This window comes from Myzus persicae, unplaced genomic scaffold (assembly GCF_001856785.1).
Source record: "Myzus persicae strain clone G006 unplaced genomic scaffold, MPER_G0061.0, whole genome shotgun sequence".
NCBI lineage: Eukaryota > Metazoa > Arthropoda > Insecta > Hemiptera > Aphididae > Myzus > Myzus persicae.
Window position 1 is genome coordinate 328,223 of NW_019102099.1, and position 25,061 is coordinate 353,283.

General features: G+C 28.4%; 1 protein-coding gene across 1 annotated transcript; it reads right to left on the reverse strand.

The window, feature by feature from the left end:
* Positions 1 to 3,051: 3,051 nt before the first annotated feature.
* LOC111031273 lies at positions 3,052 to 23,999 on the reverse strand. Its single transcript, XM_022311150.1, has 3 exons — positions 23,602 to 23,999; positions 8,723 to 8,766; positions 3,052 to 6,695 (listed from the first exon to the last, which is right to left on the reverse strand). Exon 3 carries the CDS (start codon positions 6,666 to 6,668, stop codon positions 3,120 to 3,122), a length of 3,549 nt encoding a protein of 1,182 aa, XP_022166842.1. The 5' UTR covers positions 6,669 to 6,695; positions 8,723 to 8,766; positions 23,602 to 23,999; the 3' UTR covers positions 3,052 to 3,119.
* Positions 24,000 to 25,061: the final 1,062 nt, after the last annotated feature.

Genomic DNA, 25,061 nt, shown 5'->3' on the forward strand with positions numbered 1-25,061 from the left:
TTTGATGACAAGTGAATTCACTTTAACATTAAAAGTAATAACACAGGGTTGATTTTGCTAGTTCTGCTAAATGTACATTTGTCATGTTACGCTTTGGTCAAAGAGAAAAGAAATAGTGAGCTTAACCCACTTATTTAGTGCCTTGATTATTCATGTATTTTACGTTTCATGGAAAATGTATGCATTATTTTGAACCAAGTTGAACCAACCTTGTTTTTTATAAATATTATAGTTTGTACAATTATACATGTGCATATTAAGTGTATTGTGTATACTTCATGAATATACTTTTATTATTTCGTAAATAATTAAATTATACCTGCCAATTTACAATCCGTTAACACTATAATCTATAATTATTTTATATACATCTTTTATACCTATAATATATTTGTGTTCATGGTAAGTCTGTTCCCGATAATAATCAAAACATCATACTACTCAATACCTACGTGTCTTCTTAAACAATAGTTTTGTACCTACCGATACATCGTTGTGCTATAAAGAAAGTGTGATTAGAGAGAGTGAGCTGCTCCGTATGAAACACCTATACGTACACATATTACGCATATGCACATGTATCTATGCACAGTTGTACAAACTACAAAATGTATTATTTTTATTTTTAAGTTAATTCAATTAGTTTTCAGAAATTCGCTCAGCAGTCAAATTCTGTTTGAACACTCTCATTAAACAAAAAAAAAATGTTTAGGCACACTGCAGTGGGTTTATAGCATAAGTAAACGGCTAAACTGTATACTATACCTATGTCTGTATGCAATACATAATATTTTTTTTAACTAGCAGATACTCAGAGTGACACACGGAAACAGGAAATATTTACAAGTAGGTATCGATTTCCTATTAAATTGTTAAAAACAGTTGTAACTCGATAAGAAATACGTATTCAAACACATTTATTAAATCGAAATATTATTAGACACAATTACAGAATAATATATAGGTTTTTATCATTATTTATAAAATTACAGTTTACTTCAGACAATAATAATAATATAGTAACTCAATTAAATAATTATGACATACGAGTAAAATCAATTAAGATTACACATAATTGAGAGTGGATACATTTTGTCTTAGTATGTATAAAATTATATAGGTATAATGTAGTATAATACAACTCATAAAGTACCTAGTATCTCAAATAATAAATTCTAGAAACTCAATTAGATGTCGGTGTGCTTTGAGCGATAATTAGCCGAGTAAGCATTTTATGAATCTGATTCATACAGACACCACCTCACATCAAATCGAACACAGAAAACAAAAGTACAATAGAGTAAATATAATATACATTATTTTATCAGTCTTAACCTTAAGCATAAAAGATATATAATATAACGTCTGATAATATGGACTAAAACTTAATTGTGTTGAAAAACACGTCCATTGAACCAGATTACAAAAATAAATTTAAAATCCGAATGTAATGATCATTATTTAATTAAATATCACACCATTGCACAAAAAACATATAGAGAAAAATACAACAAGTGTGCTGGTATTAAACAATATCATTAAATATAGGTATTAAAATATTATAAGTACATGTCATAAGCAAATTGTTTAAACTGATATAATATGGATCATAACAAAAAACAAAATCATAAATAAATAATTTATCATTATTCATTTCAAGAGAACATACAAACAATAAAAAATAATAATACAAATATATACTTGAATTTTGATAATTTAAATATTACTGGGTCTGAATGGGAAATCGTACCTAGTAGTTTCCATGGCATTCTTTCCAAAACACCAAGAAAACCAACTTATTATATATTTAGTATCAGTGGCGCCCAGCTCATATTATACAAGGTGGAGCGACCGATTTTGACGTGGGTGGGAATACATATTCAAAATAAATGGGAGGGTGGGCTAGGAAAACTGTGCTTCGCTATATCCGAAAAATATGTGTTAGGAGCCACCACAGTTTAGTATTTACAACTAACAAACGGTATTAAATAACATATCGTGGCAGTTGATACAATGACCAAATATAAATTATTTTAAATTAAAACATACTGAAAATTTAAAAACAAAGTACTATTTGGACAAATCAAATAACATGAATAAACAAAATAAATGTATAAAGCACCATGGGTGGAGTCTGTAAATAAAAAATGTTGTAATGTATAAACATTAGTTTTATTATGAGAAGTAATATCTAATAAACTAAGATCCTTCACAATTAAAATTATACAATAAGTACCTACATAGTTTTATAAGACATTCAAATTATACTTCCGAAAAAATAAGATTTTGTATGGAATAAATATATAATTAATTTTATCATATCTCTAGTAGGGATGATAATATTATCATCAAATTATTTGAACTTATTTAAATTTTTGGGGATATTTTATGAGAAATAACTGTCAGATATTGACTACCCCGGGGGGTATGTCTAAGATTGACAAGCAATGTAATTTTAACTTCTTAATTTAAAGAAGAACTGAGTATGATTAATTTTAGTTTCCTACAATCTAACATAACTAATATTCTTCTAAAAAAAAGTTTATTTAACATTTGTAATAATAACAATTTTAAATTAGTTTAATGTATTTAATTTAATTAATAATGATAATCAAAATATTGAAATAAAACATTTTAAATAATAAATAATTCTTACTAACTACCTTTTGTACTATATGTAAAATTATTTTATATACATTGTACACAACATAATAGATAATATAAATGCGAACACATTACAATAAAAATTTTGAAGTATTTAAACTATAACACAAATAATGTGATTCTTATAATTTAATTTATACATTTTTACACGTTAAAATATTACCTTATAATTCATATTAACAAAAATAAAAATGTTTATAAAATAATTAATAATTATATTATTGTATTTACATTTAAAACAATAAATTCAATGATTATAATAAAGATAGTAAAAGTAAAGTTAACCTTTTCATAATAAACAAATAAAAAATATTAACTAACTAACAAAAATGAACAGACGTTAAAATACGTAATATTAAAAAATAATAACGTTATACGTTAATAATTTAATTAATCTTTAAAATAATATTTTTTTTTTTTAAACTGTTTTTGATAAAATTTAATATCATTCAATTCTAAGGCGGCAATAGTACACCAGCATTGTAAAAACCATATTGGTAATCATCTGCCATATTAAGATCATTGAGATTAATTTGATCGTTCAGGTCAAAATTAACAAGTTCAGAGGATATCATAGAAACTTCTTCCGTGTTCTTGGATTGTTGAAATTGTAAATTAAATTCTTCTTCGGCCGGGTCTTGATTATTATAGTAATCAAACGAGAATACCGCAGAAAGATTATTTGTCTTCTTGCATTGTTGTAATTCTGAATCGGACTCAAATATAGCATTGGACGAATAGGTTTCTAACGAAATTAAATCATTGAAATGATTATCATCAAATAAAATATCATCATCAAATGGATGATCTTCATTAAAATTTTGATTATTATAATTAGGAACATCAATATCCATCAAGTTCAGATCATTAGTAACAGAACCATCATATAGATTATTTTCATCAAAATTTTTAATATTTTCGATCAAACCATTAGATGTAATCTCATTATTTGCATTCATTAAATCTTTAAAATCTGGAATAAACACGTTCTCGAAGTCATCATTTAAAGATTGAGTATCTGGAGTAACTAAATTATTAATTGTAACATTATTTATAATATCTAACTCATTAGATGTGGATAAATTGCAAGTAACAAGTGACATACCAACATCATTGGTGTCCATAGGGTCCATTTGGACATTTACATTTGGTTCAATTTGCAGTTTCTCAATAGCTCTTATATTGACACCTTTGAAATCACTGTGGTTTTCTTTATCATTATTACAGTTATGTTTTGAACTAGACAAACACTTAGGGTATTTGGTATTAAGATATGATTCATACGCTTTCGCAAAACACGGTTGATCATACAATATCATTAACGCATTATTAATTGCGGCTTCAATTTTAATGTCTGTACATCCACTTGCAGTATCAATATAAAGGAAAATATTTTTGAAGATACTTACTGCCAATTTATAAAATTTATCATCTTGAAGATATTCTTCACAAAACCATCTTACATATACTTCAACAAATTTTGAACCATGTCCAGTATTGCTTTCTTCTATTGGCAATGTGACACCAGCTTTCAGAAGCTTGGATATGAATCTATGCGAATTATTACATTCTTTCCAAGACTGATGAATAGAATCGTCCGATTTAAGAATATCAACCATACTCTTACATATTTCTTCATTCGAACTGTTTTTCTTTATACAAAACCCTGTATTTGTTACACGAAAATGTTCAGAATTTGAACTTTCTGGCGCATCATTATTCGCTGAGCATGATGGCAGACCATGGGCATGTGCATATTTAAGTGATAGCTTAGTATTATGGCCGTCGTGGCCTATCTGAACATTTGACAAGCTCTCAAAAAGAGATTCTTTGTTCAGTACAATCCTAAGACCAGATTTTTGTAAAAAATCTTTTACCTTTTCGCAAAATTTAGTAATAATATTTTTAACGAAGCTAAATAAAATGTTAATAGTTGGACTCCTTTGGGAAATTATATTATTTACAATTACTTTACCTAAAGGCCAAATCAAAAAATTTTCCACTTCAGTAAAAGTAAAATATTCTTGTTGCAAACACGTCTCAGTTTGTATGGATCTTAAAAGTTTGTCAATGTCTATCATATCACATATATTGTTTTCTCTTAAACCAAGAAAGTCTAAGTTAAGCTTATCACAAAGCGCCATCTTGAAGCTTCCAATGTACACGAGAATTTGAAACAACCTTGTTCTACTACCAGGTGGATACCTTTTCCAATTTATTTTATAAAGATTTACATCTGAATACATAATAATCGATAACGTTCTTTTTTCTAATTTGTTTAATTTTATTTGATGTGATAATAATGTATTTTCATGTCTTTCACTTAGTCTTAAACAATTGTTTGAACTAATACATTGCATTTCCAAAGTATTTGTTGGTCTTTCTAGTTCTAAATAATTGGAATAAGACGTTCCTTCTCCAGAGTAACTTATAACAGTTCTCTCTAAATCAACGGTTGGAATGTCCATATCTTGATCAACTATGGCAGTTCTTTTTTGTTCTAAGCAATCTATGAACGGTTTTACTTCTCTTGAAGAATGTCTCAGAGTTTCATTTTCGATATTATGGTTTTCATTGGAAGTACATTGGACATGAACTGGTTTCACAATTGCTTCTGTGGACCTATTTTTTGAATTATCTTTAGTAGTTTCCATGTTATGCTTAACTTTTTTGCGATTAAAAAAATTACGAGATTGAATTTCTTTGAAAAACTTAAGATCATGTTTTGGAAATTTATCAGCCTTAAAACAATTATCGATCTCAGGAGTAGGAGTATTGTACAAGAACTTTAATACACTAGCTGGTGTTCTATCAATATCGTCAAGATCAAAGTCATCGTTATTAATTGTATTGAGATCTTCAGAAATAATAGTGTGGTTTATTTTAGTGCCATCTTGAAATCTATTAAAATCATAATTTTCATTTGCACATGTTTCTAAATCTACTTTATCTATGCATTGTCCAGGTTCGAGTATATTTTCATAAGCATGTTTTATGTCAGCTACTTGATAAGGACTGAGTCTATCGACATTCATTAAATGTTTGTACTCATCAATAATTTCCAAAAATTGTTTTCTTTTTGTCGTACCTTTGTGGTAGAGTTTTATAGACGTTATTTCATTTTTATAACCTTTGCAATTCGCCTTTTTTTTATACCTCATAGAAAGCATTCTAAAACATTTCCTCGATATAGTATTGAAAAAGCTACAAATTATATTAATACATAAAACTAGGTGTGGTTTCTTAGGATACCCTGTTAAACCTCCATTATACAATATTAATTTTTTTAAACTCATGTTACATATAGTTGTTCTACATCTTGAATGTCTGAGTAGTGTACTTTTGAATCGTTTGAATTGTTTCAAAGATAATACAGGTATTCTAGGTGTTTTGTGCATCCATAATTCACAGAATTTTTGATAACATAATTCAAATAAATATTTTTTAAGATCAATAGACATTTGCCTGCTCTGTTGCCTGCTTACTAAACCAATTGTATATTTTTTGAATTGTATAGATTCAGTATACATTAAATCCAGTAGCTTCGAGATTTTATCGACAGATGGGTATTTAATAAAATCTAAAACAATATCTGGATTCAATTTTAAAAAATGTAACGGAGTTTTAGAACGTTTAGTGTTATAGATTTTACTTTTAAACCTAAATTTGCGGAAGATATTAATAGAATTTCTTGTAAGATGTTTAACATTAAATGGTCCTATGTAATCACTCTTGATAAAATCCTCTTGATAATGTTCTATTTTTCTCCGTTTAGGGTATCTTTGGTTCACTCCAAAGGTAAGCCCCTCTATAGTTTCTGGAAGTTTTCTAGCATGCTTTTTCAATCTCCTCATAATGATTGGGGGAGCCAAATGTACAGCACATTCTTTGATAAACATATGTTCATTGTTCATTTGCATAACTCTTTTTGTATTGAACCTTGTGGAATGTTCTCCATGATTATAAATGTGGTTCTTCTCTCTCTTTTTTAATTTAGACCCCATTTTTGTATTTGTGATTATATTTCAAACCTAAAATAAAACATTACTCTTTATAATACATATTCATAACTTACCTAAGTATTAAAATATAAATGATAGATTATAACCTTTAGTTAAGATTCAAAAATTAATAAAGAATATGGTAAATGTTTATAAGTTATAGCTTATATTAAATTGTATTATTTTATTCTTATTTTATCTATGCCGAACGGCAATTAACAAAATGTATGATATGAAAGTATATTTTGGTGAAATTATAACTTATAAATACTTATAACCAATAAATTATATGAATGATTTAAAAGTACCTACAGTAGATAATAAATTATGTAATCCCTCAAAAAAATATAAATTTGGTCTAATAACCATACAACGATAAAAAATTACTTATTACCTGTATTACAAATCAATGTATACAATTACCCATAAAAATTACTTTAAATTAATAAATTAATGAATAAATAAATAAAAAGAAATAATATTATAACATCTATAACAATAGGCTTGAACTAAAACACACCATTAAAAAAAAAGAATGGAAACATCCCCTTATTATAAAAAGAGAATAATTAATAATCACAGAGTGAGAATGGGACACACACACACTTAACCCACTAATATTTCATCACCAAAGATCTGCCCACAACATATTTTGAAACATGTTATGAACAAATGCCAAATATACACCACAGCATCTTCATTGATCCACCTTCACTCTAACATGCAATATTTTTAATTTTTACTTATACCTAACTCGTATTTAATTTTGAAATAGACTAATAACCACAGATATTGAAGCCTTAACGAAAAATTATGTACACGCTTGAGCAATATGCTAAACAATATTCTAATCAACACCAAAGTACATATTACAAAAAAGGAAATTTTCAGTAGGTACCTACAAATTAATAAATAAAAAAAGTTTCTTATTTAATTTAAAAGAATTCTCTGACAGGATTATTTATTGTGAAGATAATTAATGACTTCTTGTATGTATAATACCGGTTATAATAAGTCCTGCCAACTTTAATTTCACAATTCTTTACTCATATTTTATAGTTTATATTTTTTTTCAACAATTTTTTTATTGTATATTATTTTACATATTTTGGTTTATGTTTGAAAATTGAAATATGACAATATTTTAAGGTATATTAAATTATATACAATCGAAATCGAATTATGACGATGCCGCATGTGACGATATTCCAGATAAAACGATTCCCAACCATGTATTTAGTTGGTTTTATATAATTATATCGCATGTCCAGTAATTTTAGTCGGATATAAGGATATCGGTTATACCGATGTTATTTTAAAATGAAATTTTTTTTTTTATTAGCCTATATCAATAAATTGGATTTGTTTAGTTAAATACTGATATAAATACGGCAGAAATATCTATAGTATTAAAAAATTATTGATAATTATGTTAAGAAATCGTATGGTTCCAGCTATAGACAAAGTCCAACAACTAATTTTTTTTTAATTAATACTAGATATGCAACATACATGACATACTTATATTAATTATACATTTGTACATATTATATTTGTTTAATGAATCAATTTTTTAAACAATTCAATATTTTTTTTTGTCTTCCGGATACAAAGATCTAATTTTTTAGGTCCCTTGAAGATCGTTTTAAGTGGATTTTACTGTACTTTATATAAGTTATTGATTAAAATATATTTTTTTTTATGTTAAAAATTAGGTAGTTACCTATTATGAATTTATAAAAATAGGTTATTCATTGTTCTAATTCTAGCTTATTTAATATATAAAACATAAAAGAATTAGAAAGTATTGAAAATATAGATATTTTATAATATTTTATTCAATCAGAATAATACTACTCCTCAAACTCGCGTAGACGGGAGAAGAATGAATATTTAAATAACAAATCAATAATGCTTAACACTTTAGTCAACAAGTAGACTAAAGATCAAATATATTTTTACAAATGTATAATTACTAGTTCAATATTTTTCTATGAGTAAATTTAGACATAAATTTAACATAACATAAAATTAAATTGTTACGAGTTGTAACTTACCAGTTTATAATATCTGCATGTTACATTGAGAATAAATTGACATTCTGAAAACAAAAATTATACATGTATAAATGTTTACAGTTCAAAAGTTTTATATAGGGACGTATAATATACTATCAACTGAGTACATAATGCATTAACTATTTTTATATTGGTACTAGTTTTATACTAAGTACCTAATAAAAATATTCTATAAAACTGTAATAAAATTTAACAACATTGGAACACATTGTAGAAAATACGTAAATTATTCATAGACCATATTATACCTAAATAAGAAATTAAATCATAAACGAATTAAAACAACCGGATAATTCACAACAATTCTGTAAGTAGATGTCTAGTGTAATGTGTATCTCTTTATTAAATACTAATGTTACTGTTGTGGATGGGTAGAGTACGATTCCATACACTGCTTATCGGCGGTAATCACAATGTAGAGAAGTGATAACTCAGGGTTCGGGACTTATAGCATTTGCATATCCATCATAGGTGATGTAAAACATAGTAGAGTGAAATACAAATACGTTTTATAGTAGGGAGAAATCAAATAAGAAATTTCATGTGGCATATTTTAGAGCTTTTTGCATATTTATTTATTTTAAAATGTCTGTAAAAAAGAACCATGTTTTATATTTATTGGTTACCGTATGAACTATTTATCAAATCCTTGTTTTACATTAGTATTCCTTAACGATTAAGCTTTTAACTACAAAATAATTTAAATATTTTCGTGACATTGCCAAAATTTGAACTTAAATACTTATAAAAAAATATGCCTACGGATCTTTAATATTTCTTAACTTATAAAATTGTTAATTTAAGAATAACAACAAAATAAGAAAATAGTTCGATGAGATTTCGTTAATTTACAGATTTATCATATATCAAGTAGAAAAAAATTGAACTTCAAACGTTATATCTAGGTAGAAAAACTGGTGAAATCTTTTATTAAATTCTCAAATCTTAGAAACAAATCTACACCACAAAAGTCAAGTAACGCAAGTCACAAAAACAAAATTAATAAACTACATTTCAACACTCCCATCATAGTTTATGACTAACGTTCTATAACTTAATTCTTACTTAAGACACGCTCAAAGGCATTTTTTGGATTTACAATCAACTTTTTTTTTATTAATTTCAGCCAACAACAACTTATGATTTGGAAACGAACCGTTTTAAATATTGTTATTACTTTCCAATAACTTTAGATCCGTTTTCTATTATTTATTAACTATCAAAGGCTGAGCCAAAAGCACTAAAATATGTTCGATTTGAGGATACATACATTTTGTGTTATCTCCGTCTTACAAACGTACCGCATATAGCAAATTTACATTCGGCGGAATAACCAATTTCGCGTTGTTAGCTTTATATGTTCTACTTTTGAAAGGCGAGGACAACACATCATGGTTAAGATCATTGTTTGATTGCATTAATTGTAATTTACAAAAGCATCATTCTATATTACAGTATAATAAATGTTAAATATATTGTTATCTGGTTAAGGCCAGTGGAGTGTAGTAATATAGGGGGGGGGGCTAACGGGCCGAAGGCCCCCCCACAACATTGACAGTATTATCATTACTTTAAAAAAATATATTTATCAAGTTTCAACTGTCGTCAACTGGTGAGTTAGTACGTAACTTTATATCCTATACGTCTTATCACATTAGCTAGATTGGCTAAATTAATTTTTGCGTAAAGAGTCCGATGTAAACTTGACGACCCAGACAGAGCTAACTCAAAGGATGAGATCCGATGAGCAGAGCGTGACATCCTGCTTGTTGCCTGGTCGAACAGGTGGAGTCGTGGCATTAGAGGAGCCTGGACGCACAAGATTCTTTCGGACCTGCTAAGATGGACGAGAAGGTGTCCCAAAAACCTCACGTTCCATGTAACGCAGGCTCCTACGGGACACGGGTGTTTCAGGTACTACCTGCACCGGATGAAGCGCGCCCTTGATAAGGCTTGCCTGTTCTGCCAACACCCGGAGCACACGATCTTTGATTGTGCTTACTGGGATCCGCTTCGGCTGCCAGTGAAGATGTTTGTTGGTAACCGAAATATAACGCCGGGTGACGTTCAGGATTTGTTGTGCGGCCCCTCTGATATCCCGCCCAGCGAGAACGACCGGCTACAGGCTGCCTCCCAACGCGCCACTCAGTCCTTTTACGATATGGTCGACAACAATTTAAGCTGTAAGGTGCATGATGAAAGAATAGCTGAGACCGATCGAAGAGCGAATGCATTGGCAGCCGCCCCAAGTGACTGAGCATACGAAGATGCACTCGACAGCGGACCGCTATTACCGACGGATTTTATTTACTTATTGTATCGCACTGTAATGTACTAATGTACTGTGTATAATTGTGTATTGTAATGTATTTTATTGTTTTGTATTGTATTTATTGTATTAATATTTTTATTTTTAAGGTGAAGCAACCATAATAATTTATTTATGCATTAAGTATGTGTATGTATTAGCGTTTTTATTAAACATTAATAAACGATGGCAGCAGAGGAGTAGTAGTGTTCAAACAGATCCTCCTCTACTGTTGGTTTAAACGGGGGAAAAAAAAATTTTTTTTGCGTAAACATTGAATTTGCATAAGTACCAATCTTCAGAAATGATCAGTGATTTATTAGGAAAAGTATTAACTACATGTATAAAAGACCTTTTAATAAATTATCAAGCCTTATCCATCAACATTTTTATAAATGGTGAACTAAAATATATTGAAAGTAAAAAATAGAAAAATTTTGGGTACTCCGCTGTTTATGTAATTTGAATAAAATATTTATTTAAATTGAGATTAAATAATGAGTATTGGAATATTGAAAATATTATAATTTTAATTTTTTATAATTAAAATTCAAATACGAGTCTTAAGACTAGGTACACAAACTTGTAAATCAAGGGACAAGCTATTTTGGGCCCCCGTGAAGTGATTGTTAGGAATTTACATATTTTTAATAACATTGTCATTTTTATCATCAAGTCATCAATAGGAAATAAATATTAATTAATAAGATATTATGAGCACCCCCCCCTCCATGTACATACTATTCTAGGCCCCTGTCCTAAATGTTTGTCCGGTCCCTTTATATAACTTCCAAAAATACAATTTACCATCTAAATACATAACAATTTTTGGAATAATATTTTTTTTTAACCATACCAATTCAAATTCAATATTCATAGTTAAAGTAACTAGTTAAACCATAAAAAATTAAGATTTATAAGCATTTTAACATTAATATCAACAATACACACATCCATACCCACATAGGGGTGATAAAAAAAAATTGTGATATATTTCAGGTTATAACTAACTATAAAAGCATACAGGGCCGGACTGGGTCAAAAATGTCTACCGGAAAAAAATCGGCTCACTTAGTTAAATCTATAAAAACAGCCCTAAAAACCATATATTTTCATATAAAATGATTGTATATTATTTTGAAAATTTGAACACTTGTTATTATTATTAAAAATTAAAAAAATTAAAAATTAGTTAGTACGAAGATATGCTATCATTTTTATTTAAAATACATATGTTTAGACTCTAGAATACACATTAATATGTAAGCAATCTATTAAGGTTTGAGGCTCTGAGCTCTTTTGCGAAATCGTGTAGATTATGATTTCGGCGGCACCGGAAAAGATGGGAGTTTGTGTGATGATAATACATTGTCGCACATTTTAGGCGGTGCAGACGTGCGTTACTGCAAGGTAGGGATTACCGATTAACGAAGACAATAATATGACATAAGCATCTATTTTTGACAATTTATACATTTTTACCTATCAATTTTAAGGAATTTCCTTAAGATTTTGTCGCACACCCATGTACGATAGTCACGAGCCGCCACTGGACAGTATTCTAATCAAATCGCATTAGAAAATGCGTCTATGTCTGTCGACAGAATAAGCCTTAACCAATAAACCTGAAAAAAAAGGTACCTAAAGAGTACAAGCGGCCCACCGGGAAACTCACGGTATTCCTCCTGCCCAGTCCGACCCTGGAAGTAAATAATACAATAATATTTGTATTATTAATATTTGGTAATACTCAGTAATAGCATCAGGATTTTTGTTAATTAATTCAAAAATAATAGTCTCTTCACATGAAAATACTCATTTAAACTAGAACTATAAATAAATAACTATAAATAACTTTAGAAATTCAAAGAAACTGATATTAGCTTTAATTTTTAATCGGTTTTTCTAACGGTTTTTAATTCCTCGGTTTCGGTTTGGGTCTTGAAAAGAGTTTTTTAACTCTAAGGTTTCAGATACTGTTCTTTAACCAGGGTTTTGAAGCTGTTGGTTTCGGTTACGGTGTTCAATAATAAAAAAACTTAGATTTGATCCCTGCCCATGAGGAACCTTTTATTCAATTATCAAGTTCTTTGACTAGCAATAAATTTGCTATGGACAATAATTTTTATAAAAAACTAATGAAAATCAAAATGTTCTGATTCTCATAAATATATCAAAAAGAGCTTAAATCAAAATATTATGGTGTATAAAAAATATTAATATAAAAACATTGTTGAAAATTTCAAGTGTCTATGGTTATATTTTTCAATAATTCAATATTTTACACTAAAAAATAAAATCAATTTCCTCGAAAATTGGTTTTGCGTAAAAATCCATTTTTCCATAATTTTTTTTTTTCCTGGCACTTTTTTGGCAATCTATATTTGTTGGTTGTAGGACACTTCGTACGGTCACCCACAAAAAATGAAAACCGTGGACAGTTTGTACTCTTTCAAAAAGTAATAAAATATACATGGTGGACAGTTTGTACTATTTAAAAAAAATGTATAATTTGTTATTATAAAACACAGGTAGTTAACATATAAAATAAAAAATAATAATAATAGTATTTATGGAAATAAATTCGTCAATAATTATTTGTGGTATGTATTTTTAAAACATTCACTGTCACATAAATCATAATAATATATGTATATATTTAAAAATTAAACGTATTGCAAATTATTTCGAACAATTGTAAATTAGTTATTATTTTACTTTCATGTTGTACACAGGCATCATGAATTTTCTTTTGTGTATTTTGGTTTTTTTTTCTTGTGTTTTTGTTCAAATGACTAAAGCATTCGTCTAATTGCAAAGACCTCAAAACACTCCAGAAACTTGGATTAACCGATCCAACCAATTTATTGAACGAACTGTTCCATCCTTCACAAAAATTATTCGTCCTGTGTGAGTTCTAAATTGTTTGGTGTCCGACATTTTTTTTAAATTTATCTCATCTTTTAAGATATATTTCCAGGTTTATTTATACCGTACAAAGTGTCCGCGATATACAACTCAAACAATAGACAGTAAAAACTGTCCGTTTACCATATTTGTTTAAATATAATTTTTAAAAATAACTCGGGACAGTTCATAATACACATTTGGCATTTCCTCAGCTCTCTCAAGAACTTTTTGAAAGATTTTTTATGCGAATATTTAATATGTTATCTATACTAATTTATACTACCAGTCACTAAATTTTTGCAAAATCACGTCCGACTGAAAAACGTTTTTTTTATACATTTTTAAAAATATATTGTCAACTGTCAAGCTAAAATGATGTTTACTCTCCAGGGTTTAACTAATATTAATTTTTAAACAGGTACCTGCTGAGTATTTTCTTTATTTAAGGAAGAATAAAATACAATTTTAATTATATATATTATTTTACTACATAAAAAAATGTTGTTTATTGTTATTTGTATCCACTGATAGGCATGAGATAATTAATGTGGGAAATCTTCACATTTAATTCATGTCTGCATAAAACAAGCATTCCATTATTATTCATTATTAATACGAACATGGTAGAGGTGGTTGAGACAAATAAGTACATTTAACAATAAAACATTTAAAAATGATAACTTTTGTTAGGCGTCTACTGGAAGAATCGAAGTTAATTATATTGAGTACCAACTTAAGCTGTATGGACTAAAGTTTTCATTTGCAATCTAAAAAGTCAATTTGGTATTACTTTTTATTCAATTTTGTATTCCGGCATCTTTTCAGGTAGAAAAGAGAATTTAGTTGATACTTTCAATCATGCAAAAAAGTCCTAACAGTTTTCTAAATCTTAGGGAAAAATTTAAATTATTACTCAAAACCACTATCGACAATACTGATTTTGATTTAATGTAGTAACCCAAAAATAAAAACTTGTAGGTAGATACTTACATTCTAACCGAATGCTAACATAACCATTTTAAAAATATTTTTAAACTTTTAGAGAAATTTATGGGAATGAGAAATTGTCTATCAATGTTTTTTAAATATTTGTCGTTGATCAAAAACCTTGAAAATGTAATACAAGGTTCCCCGTGAGTTAACAGTGTAATAATTAAAAATAAAAGTTGAGCGTAAATCCACAATAATTGAATAATTTTTTAGTGCCATGCCTTTACTAGACTCGTGCATAAGAAATAGTTCTTATGCACAAGTTTAGTAAAAACCTTAATACCCATCAAAAACCTAACAGTTAAAATAAGACCATGTAAAATAATAAAAAAACTCAGCCCATCAAAGTAAGGTGATATTTACATTGTGACCAAGAAAAAACAGGCGTCCCAACCGTATGAACTGTGATCCCCGCCAAAAACAAATGGCTCATAATAATGTCGAGGGCAAAGAAAAAACCTTTAGAACTTATCAACCTACCTCTTCCCTAACTGGTAAGAGGTACTTACTAAATAGTTGATAACGATAGTCAATAATAAATTATATAAATATATATATACTACTATAAATAATAATTATTAAATATTATAAAAATTTGAATAAATTCAACATAGGCAGGTACTGAAGTACTGTATCATTACTAGTAAAATGAATTACTTTAATAGCAATATAAATAAATTACACAGTAACTAAGTTATATAATTGATTGACAGTCTTCGCTCATTTTTTGTGCCTATGCAATGATTTGTGATCGAATTAAGATTGAACGCATATATTACAGTGACTATATACCCACTGACAAGGCATCTTTGACAGTAGACACTTACACCCGAGCTTACACCACAATAGTGACAACTGACCATTACATTATAAGAGCCGGTTAAGAGGTAAATACACTAACCTTTTTTTAGTAATGACAAAGTATGATTTTAATTTGTTTTTAGTTATTTTTGATTTTGAAAATATGTTTCAGTAGTACAGTCAGGGCCCCCGCATACAATTCTATGCTCCTATACTAAATGTTTGTCTGAGCCCTTTATAAAACTTCCAAAAATACAATTTACCATTTATATATTTAACAATTTTTGTGATATATTATTTTTTTAATTATACCGATTCAAATTAAATATTCATTGTTAATAAGACAGGACAACGTCTGTTGGGTCAGCTAGTAAACTATAAAAAATCAAGAATTACAAGCACTTTAACATTAATAATGTATTTTTTATTAAAATTAAAATTAAAAAAAATAAAAGGTTGGTAAAATAATCTAATCTCGCTTACAAGTGATAATTAAGACACGAACTGTAACCATGATAATTTCTAGGTAATCAATGGTTAACCCGCATTTTGAAGCATCAAAATGACTAAATATATATTATTTAATATAAAATAAGTATTTCTGCAAAAATTTCAAAAATTACAAATACATTTCAACGGGCAAACGGGAAATAGCCTTGAAATAGCCGGGCCCCTGTACTCCAGGTCCATCAGTCCCCACCCCCTTGTGGGGGCCCTGAGTACAGTATAAAATTGCTTGGTGGCGTATAAAGTAAATTCAGACAATATATAATAATAATATATAGTATATTATATTAAATATAAAAATTCTTAAATATTTAATAAAATATATGAACTTAAATTTATTTCGGCGTAAGAATTAATTTTCTTTACGTAAATATATTTTTCTAGCTCCACACTATCCTAAGTAGAGCGAGCACGAGAGTGACAGAGTGTTAGTGCGCTCTCCACTAAAATAAGTATGTTACCCCAGAAACCCCACATTTGATTTTCATATTTTTTTTTGTTGCTAAATTCGTACAACTTCTTGCCCAAGCATAAATAGCGTTCCAAATATTTGGAAATCCCCCCCCCCCCTAAAATAGAATATTAGAATCGATGGGGTCACGGTGTTTTTTCGGTTCTACCATTTGGTACCCGATTCAAATGAATTTGTAGGTTTGCTTTCAAAAATGATAGTTAAAAAAATAGTTTGTTTTTGGCGTTAACGTGATTTGCGAGAGTTAAAAAATTATTTTTTGTTTATTACTCGATCAATGGACCTGCGAGGCAAGACTATTAAGGTAATAAATAATTGCGATTCCAGATATGCTTTCCATGTTTATAATATATGTTTTGGAAACAAAAACTGAAAAACCCCTGTACGTTTAAGTAAGACTTACTAAAAAGTAAGATAAACAATTAATACATTTCTATCTATTTAGTTAATTATTAAAAACAATATAAACAATTTATGATTATAAAATATCAAATAGGTACTTGAAATTATAGAGTAGGTAGTAGGTACAATAAACACATTATCATTACATAAATGTCAACTTTTTTACTAAACAATACTAGCAAGTACCAATAAAATATTGTAGCTTCCCTGAAAAAAAATCCTGGCTACAGTAAGATACTAATAACAGTACTAATAAGTAATTATAATATACAATATATAAGAATATTTTGCACAAGATTAAACTCATAATATTAAAAGTCTCAAAATTATTGTTTCCTACAATTTATTACAAAACAGTAAGTAAGTAATTGTACAGTTTTTGTGTTTTTCGATTAATATATTATTTTATTGTTACCTATAACGTATATTGTGTTTAGTCAAAAAACTGAAAACTATCAGTATGTATAAGTATAATGCTATTATTTGGCTTACAAAATATTAACAGTATTGCATTAATTGTATGACCAACTCTCGAATACAAAGATATGAAAAGAGATCGAATGAGTGATTTTTATTTTTTATACATAATATAGGTAGGTACCGTGTATCCTCGGAAACAGGGTACACTTGATCCCTCATTACCAAGAAAACAATTTGCAATTCTGTTTGCGGGATATTCAACTAGACTAGGTAATGGATCATAAATATCTATAACAAACAGAATTGCAGGGTAATGAGTGATAAAGTGTACAATGTTTCCGCTGACACACATTATTATAATTTGTTATTTTTATAATTGTATTGTATAAACTATTATTAGTTAAAAAATTAAAATATTTAGCTGCTTATTATTAGTCTTTATTTTTGATAAGCACTTGTTATTTACCATTTGTATACGTACATGACGTTTGCTTACTACTTAATGCAAAAAACATTCAAAATTATTGCCAACAATTATAGCCTATAGATAATTGTAAAAAGGATTAGGGCATTGTAAGTCATTAAAAAACTTAGATATCAAAAAACAGAAACAAAAATATTACTCTTTTTACGTTTTTTAGACTTTTTTGTACATTATTTTACGTTTTACCAACGACTTACGCCTTTTAAGTTTACGGTTAACTATTATTTTCAGTTGCTATCATTTCGTTAACATGACTACGGTTATTAAGTTTTAATGTTTGGTTTGGCTTATTACTTTTTTTTGTTTCTTACATCTACATTTGTTTACGATTTTTAACAGTATTTTATGTTTATCAACAAATTCCTCATAAATTATCATAAATAATCAATTAATACAATTTGTAATTATTAGTTAAAAGGTAGGCAATTGGATACCACTCTGCTGCACATTAGGTAGCGTGTAGTTCGAAACTGTATAATGGATCTGTTAAATTTAATTTCAATGATATAAAATCAATGATTTTAAATCATTGCATTCGAAAAACGATTGTGAGGGAATTATTGCTAAGAAATATGGGAGTATATTTTATGATATTATTGATTATAAAGTAATTTATTTTACTTAGTAAGTAAGGTAGTACTTAGTACTTAGTAGGTTGAATAAATTTTTGCCAAAAAAACAGAATTTTAAAATCGTTATTCTTCTTTTAGACATTGTTCAAATTTGAAGTTAAAATGTCTATAAAAAAACTGCAATTATAAAAAAAACGTTATTGGCATATTAATTTAAGAGTATAATTTATTACAAGTAGATGTACATGCAGGCTTTAAGTTAAAATTACCTTTGAGTCATTAGCTAAAACCATGAGTATATACAACTACTATATGGCTGACGAATTCTTATCAATGAGGGTTTTTACATTTTTAGTATAGGTAATATTTACATTACACTTAAGAGGACGCCATACGGTCATTTGTTGATCGCAATTATGATCATTTTAAAATGTGCAAGCAATTTACAGTTAAAAAATAGTCAGAACTTACTTAAAAATAATAAGAAAAAAAATCGTCCAAGATGCTCTAGATATATTCATTTAAACTATAAAGAGGTAAATTCATTATAATTTTATAAATTATGGAGTAAAATGTATTATTGTTAACGTAAAATTTGCGATATTCTACGTTTGTAAGACGGGGTCAACAAAATGCCCGAATGGTGTCATTTTAATGGGATAACCCGAGTTGTGGGCTGATGAGAATTTTAAATTTTAATATCTGGAATTATGACTGTGGTATTGAATGTATACTGTATAAACGTTCCCTCCCGTGCCTCCCCCAACATGGATTTTAGAGATACTGTACTTTTCTCTATTGAATCAAAATATATAATTTTTTAGACATAATAATATGTTTGAAAATAGGTTATTTAGTTTTACCAGAAATATACAATCATCATATCCTCATTTATCGACTATTATTCACGTTATAGATTCATTACCCAAGTTATAGGTAGTGATTGATAAACCATGGTTATGTGAAAGTATTATTGAACTATATTTAAATATTAATCTTATAATTTGTAAACATCTCGTAAACAGTACATTTATTTATTTGCATTTGTCATTTAAGCATTGTTTAATATTTTTAATATTTATAATATTGAATTCTGTATTGGCAATAGTATTATTATAACATATTATTGAATACGGTATATTTAAATATTAATTAAATCAATTGTAAATTTATTGATTTGCATTTTATATTATTGTTTAGTATTTTTACTTTTAATTTTTTTCTAGGAGTACGAGAGTGGCACAGAGGGAAAACGTCCTAGTTTCGTGGGACTGTGGGTTAGTACAACATTTGTAAGCAAACCCAACATAGCATATGGAGTCTAACTTCAGTGTGATACATTGGCTGCATGGGGAAGTTGCAACAAATTTTATTAAAGGTATAATAGACGAATACGTCTGTGATTCTCCTACTCACAGTTATAGAAAAAAGTATAAACATGATGAATGGGGTGGGGGCACGGGCCCCTTGTGCCTCCCTTAAATATTCCCTAAACATTTAAATATAAATATATTGTAATACTTATCTTTAACGACCTTTTTTAAAAAACACTGTCATTTCACTTTGTTTGATACATTTTTTTCGATGTTTCAAATATATAATTTGCTAAGCTCGAGCTAAACCCATTTTATATCATAGAGTACTTTATTAAAGATTCTACTTTCAGATCAATAATTAATTTAATAATATGAGCTAAAATTTTAAAAATGTATTGTTTAAAATTATTTTGAATAGTACTGAAAAATGTCTACGTTTGACACACTTAAGTACCAACTGCTACTACAACCCTCCCTCAAAGTTGATTATCTGAGCATTTTTTGTAAAATCAAAATCTTAAAATTATTCATACAATAGATACCTAAATATTTTGTTAAATAAATTGTTGATTTTTACGTCATTAGAACCAAAAACATGATTAGTATGAATTTGAATTGACCAAGTATATATTATTCATTAAAAGCAATACATATTGTGTTTTATTTTCCTATAGTATATGTAGATTATATATTGATTTACTTACTTAACTATTTTGAATTATGTTTATACAAATAAATTAGGCTCACAAATCTCAATTATAAATAATACATAAAAATTAAACGGATAACAGTAAGGAACTATGAGAGTTGCTAACGATAAGAGAACACGAATTAAGAAAAAAAACCTTTGAAACCGTAAAACATACGCTTGAAGATAAACAATGGAAACGGATGGGATAATAGGACATTATCCGGGTTCAGGATATAGTTGGAATAATTTTACACCGATTTGGTCTAACGAACTTCTAGTATTAATATATTTAATACTTTCTGATTTATATACATCAATTTTTTTCTATCACATATTCATTTATTTTGTATGATGTAATTTTTAGAAATAAAATTAAAAATTCTGAATTGTTACTGTCAATTCCGAATCTGCAAAGTGGGAAAGGAAATGTAACTTAAATCAAATTTGTTTTTTGAATGTGGTAATCATCAGTACCTATTACAATCAGTGGACTCATACTCATCATCAGTGGTTCTTATTACACTACATTTAATCAAGCCAGGGCATAAATAAAGAAAAAATTTAAGTTAAGTTAATTTTAACTTTTTAACGTTATTGTTTAAAATTTAATTTTCATTAACTTAATTCTTAACTTAACTAATTTTGATTGATATAAAAATTAAACAGAGTGAGTTATTTCTAATCAAATCTAAGTTATGTTAGTTTACAAATAATTAAATGATAAATATGATGCAATTATTATTGATGATACATATACATTTACTTTACATTTTACGTTATAACATATAACTGGCTATTTATGTATTTAAAAAAAATCATAATAAGTAAATTGTAAAGCTTAATATAATTTTTAACTTGTAAAAAAAAAATGTTTATAACTATTAAATTTCAACTTTTAAAAATGTGTTATACTATCAACTTCACTGAACACAATTAAAAGTTTTCATTAATTTGCCCAGGGTTGCATTTAATTTTATATACACTAGAGAAAAAGAGTTTGGGAAAACTTTTAGTAATTACCTATTACAGGTTGTCACATTTTTGTTCATAAGAAATGGAATTTGGGACCAACCTTTTTTTCGCGTGATGCAATTAGATCGCATCTATCATCAAGCGTAGGTATTCGGTTTTTTGAAAGGGGGTTGGAGAATAGCAGGTTTTAAAAAATAATAACTAGGCAATTCATATTACACGTACATTTTAACTGTGTTATTGTATGAGTAGTAATTGAACATTAGTGTGAACATTTCTACATACGCTCATTATTGATCAACAAGATAATGGCCGTAATGGCAACGGTAATAATTTTGACCAAAAAATGAATAGTCCGTTAAGGCGACTATCATTTATTCCGTTTAAGCCAGCGGTTCCCAACTCATGGGCCGCGGCCCACTTGTGGGCCTCGAGCAGTGTGGTACTGGACCGTGAACCATATAAATATATAATATTTAATATTATATATATATTTTAAATAATATTATTACATATTTTTAGTACATACCTAATAATATTTCTGGTTATAATAATATTTATCAATATTATCTACACTCTGTAATGTCAAATTGGTGTCGAATTATTAATTAACGCTAAATATAGGAATTAACTGAATGTTGAACGTGATTTAATTGTAAAACCATCCAATTTCCATCCCGATATTGACTCTCTCATGAAGGGCAAGTAATGTCAAAAATCACATTAAATTGTTTGACTTGTGATTAAGTTTAATAAAGTGTTTTTCATAATAAACAATTGATTTTTTAATTCTTTTTAATTCTAACAACTGAAATTTGTATATTATATTTACATATTTATGCATGTATATAGGTGAGCTGTTGGTGGGCCTGAAAGATTTTTTACAAAATTGGTGGTCCGCACAGCTAAAAACGTTGGGAACCGCTGGCTTAGGCGATTGAAATTGTTTTTACCTGTGTGAGATGCAAACCTGTAGATTTTGATGAGAACGATTTTAAAAATAGAGTTAATTATTACTTTTCTCTAATTTCTATCATGGATCTCGAAATATCGTAAATGAATTTTATTTGTCTTATTAATTGCAAATTGTTATTTATGTTGACTGTATATTACATTTTCTATACCTGTAAATGTTTAAGTTAAGAGCCTATTATTTATTATTTATTACATATTTTGTAAGTGGCTTTATTTTTCAATTGACACCGTACATTACTGTACTATATATCAACTAATTTACCTGTAAACTTATTCATACTTCACATAATGGTGTTTTTTGAGGAATAAACATTCGCATAATCTATGCTGATATATGCTATTCGCTCTAACAGACCACATTTTGGGTCGAAACAGTCTCCGCCTTTTATAGATAGTATGAAATTCCAAGAACAGTCTCTCACCCCCTCACTCTCATGCACAGATCATCTATCTTAGTTTTTGACATTTGTCAGTTTTTAAAATCGGTAAAACACAGCTTTGAGAAAAATATACGTATGTAATATTTATATTTAAGTAAAAAAAATACTTTCATCATTTCTGAAAAAGTTAACTTTTTTTGAAGCGTTGTTGAATACAAAAATCAAAAATGTATTTCTTACTTAACCTAAAAAAGGGTATGATAAATCGGAAAGTATGTCAACTAATATTCCGCTTATTGGTCTTATCCCCGGCCCAACCTAAAATCCCAAAAAAAAGACGGTGTGCTCCTGTCACCTTTAAGTTCACACTACGTTGCCATGAATGTTTCCGGTTCTGGCAATAATTATAAAATAATACAGCTCGAGGCACATCCAAAGAAACGTGAATCTCAAATTGTCATCAAAAACTTTAATAATTTTATTTTAAATTTTAATTTATTTCAAAATAAATAACAACTTAATATTATACTATGAAATTATTGTGGTGGACAAACGGCCGATCATCGGTGTTGGAATGATGATTGACGATATTATTTTAAAATACATCATAACAATAACAATAATACATAATATCAAAACAAAGAATTTGATTGCTTACCTTCAAAGGCAGACGGATGGGTGGGCGAATGACCGGTGCACGTATTTACCGGATAACGTTCAAAGCGCACTAGCGGAAACAAGTCTTTCGTAACGGACACTGACGCATCACTCGAACACACACACGGGAGGGGGACAATAGTAAAATACACACGGGGAGGTGAGCAATAGTCAAACACACTCACTTATATACACGAAAAATTATTTATAAATACACAAACACTAGATAATAACAACAAAAAACACAATCGCAGCGAGTCGCGAGAAACGACGTGGACGGTACATCGGCACTACAAACACTACTGACAATGTTCAAAGACAGCTGTTGGCAAGCCAATGGTAACGACCAAGACGATTGGACTCAACGAAGGACGTCCGCGCTCTACGCTACAATGACGCTACAATGACTCTACGCCCAAAGGGTCCGACGCGCGATGGTGGCCGACGCGAGCTGTTGACGAACGACGCGCCCACTGGTGTGGAGTGTAGGCCAGCAACAGTGCGGCCAACCCCGTCAACCATAAAACAAGGATGCGTGCTTACCGGTTCTCGTGATAACTTAAACAGCTACTACTGGCCTTCAAGCGGCAACAATGATAACAGAACATGGCTATTTCACTGTTGACTGTGATTAGAGATTACACGATTGTGGTGATTGTAAAATTGGTAAATGGTAATTGTTCCAGATAAGGTTTGTGTTTAATTATTCAGTTCTTAAAACCGCTTGCTAACTATAATTTAAATAACAAAATATACAATTTTGTTTGTTACATAATAGGTAATAGAAAGGCATTTTGTTTGAAATATCCTGAAAATACATTACTATTCTTATTTTTTCGTTAAAACAACTAGTGATATTTCATGTAATGTAATAGAAAAGTAAGTTTTAAATTCAACAATAACACCAGTTATATTACGTGATTTGCAACCTCTTGTGTAAATTCTGTAAATGGCCCATCTGCAGATTTTGTACAAAAGACAAAAAGACAATATTGTGTAACATACTAATCATTCCATTATGTGTGATTTAAATTTCTTAGTATTGTATCAAGATTATTTTTGTGAATTGTTTCATCCTTTCTCTAATCCAGCAGTAGTCATACTAAAATGACATGACAGATAAAATGAGTAATAGTTTTGTTATATTATTTCATACATTTTTATTTTTTTGATCTTACCTCTACTATTGAATTGATAAATATCATTGTTTATTTGTTTGTTTGAAAAAATAATTGTTTTGGTATTGATTGTTAATGTTAATCAAATATATGTATATTTTCAAATGAAGCACTGGATGTCTAAATAACATCTATTCGAGTATTAAGATTTGTCATGTGTGGTTTCAGTATGTTTCTTTTCAAATTTTTTTTTGTATTTTTGACAATGAGTGTTCTCTGTACTCTGTGCATTTGTTTGGAATATTTTTCAAATATTTTTAGAACCTGAAATAGTGTGATAGGA

What these genes read in the sequence shown, in the direction of transcription:
- LOC111031273 (XM_022311150.1), bottom strand. Translation starts at nt 6,668, where the DNA reads ATGGGGTCTAAATTAAAAAAGAGAGAGAAGAACCACATTTATAATCAT.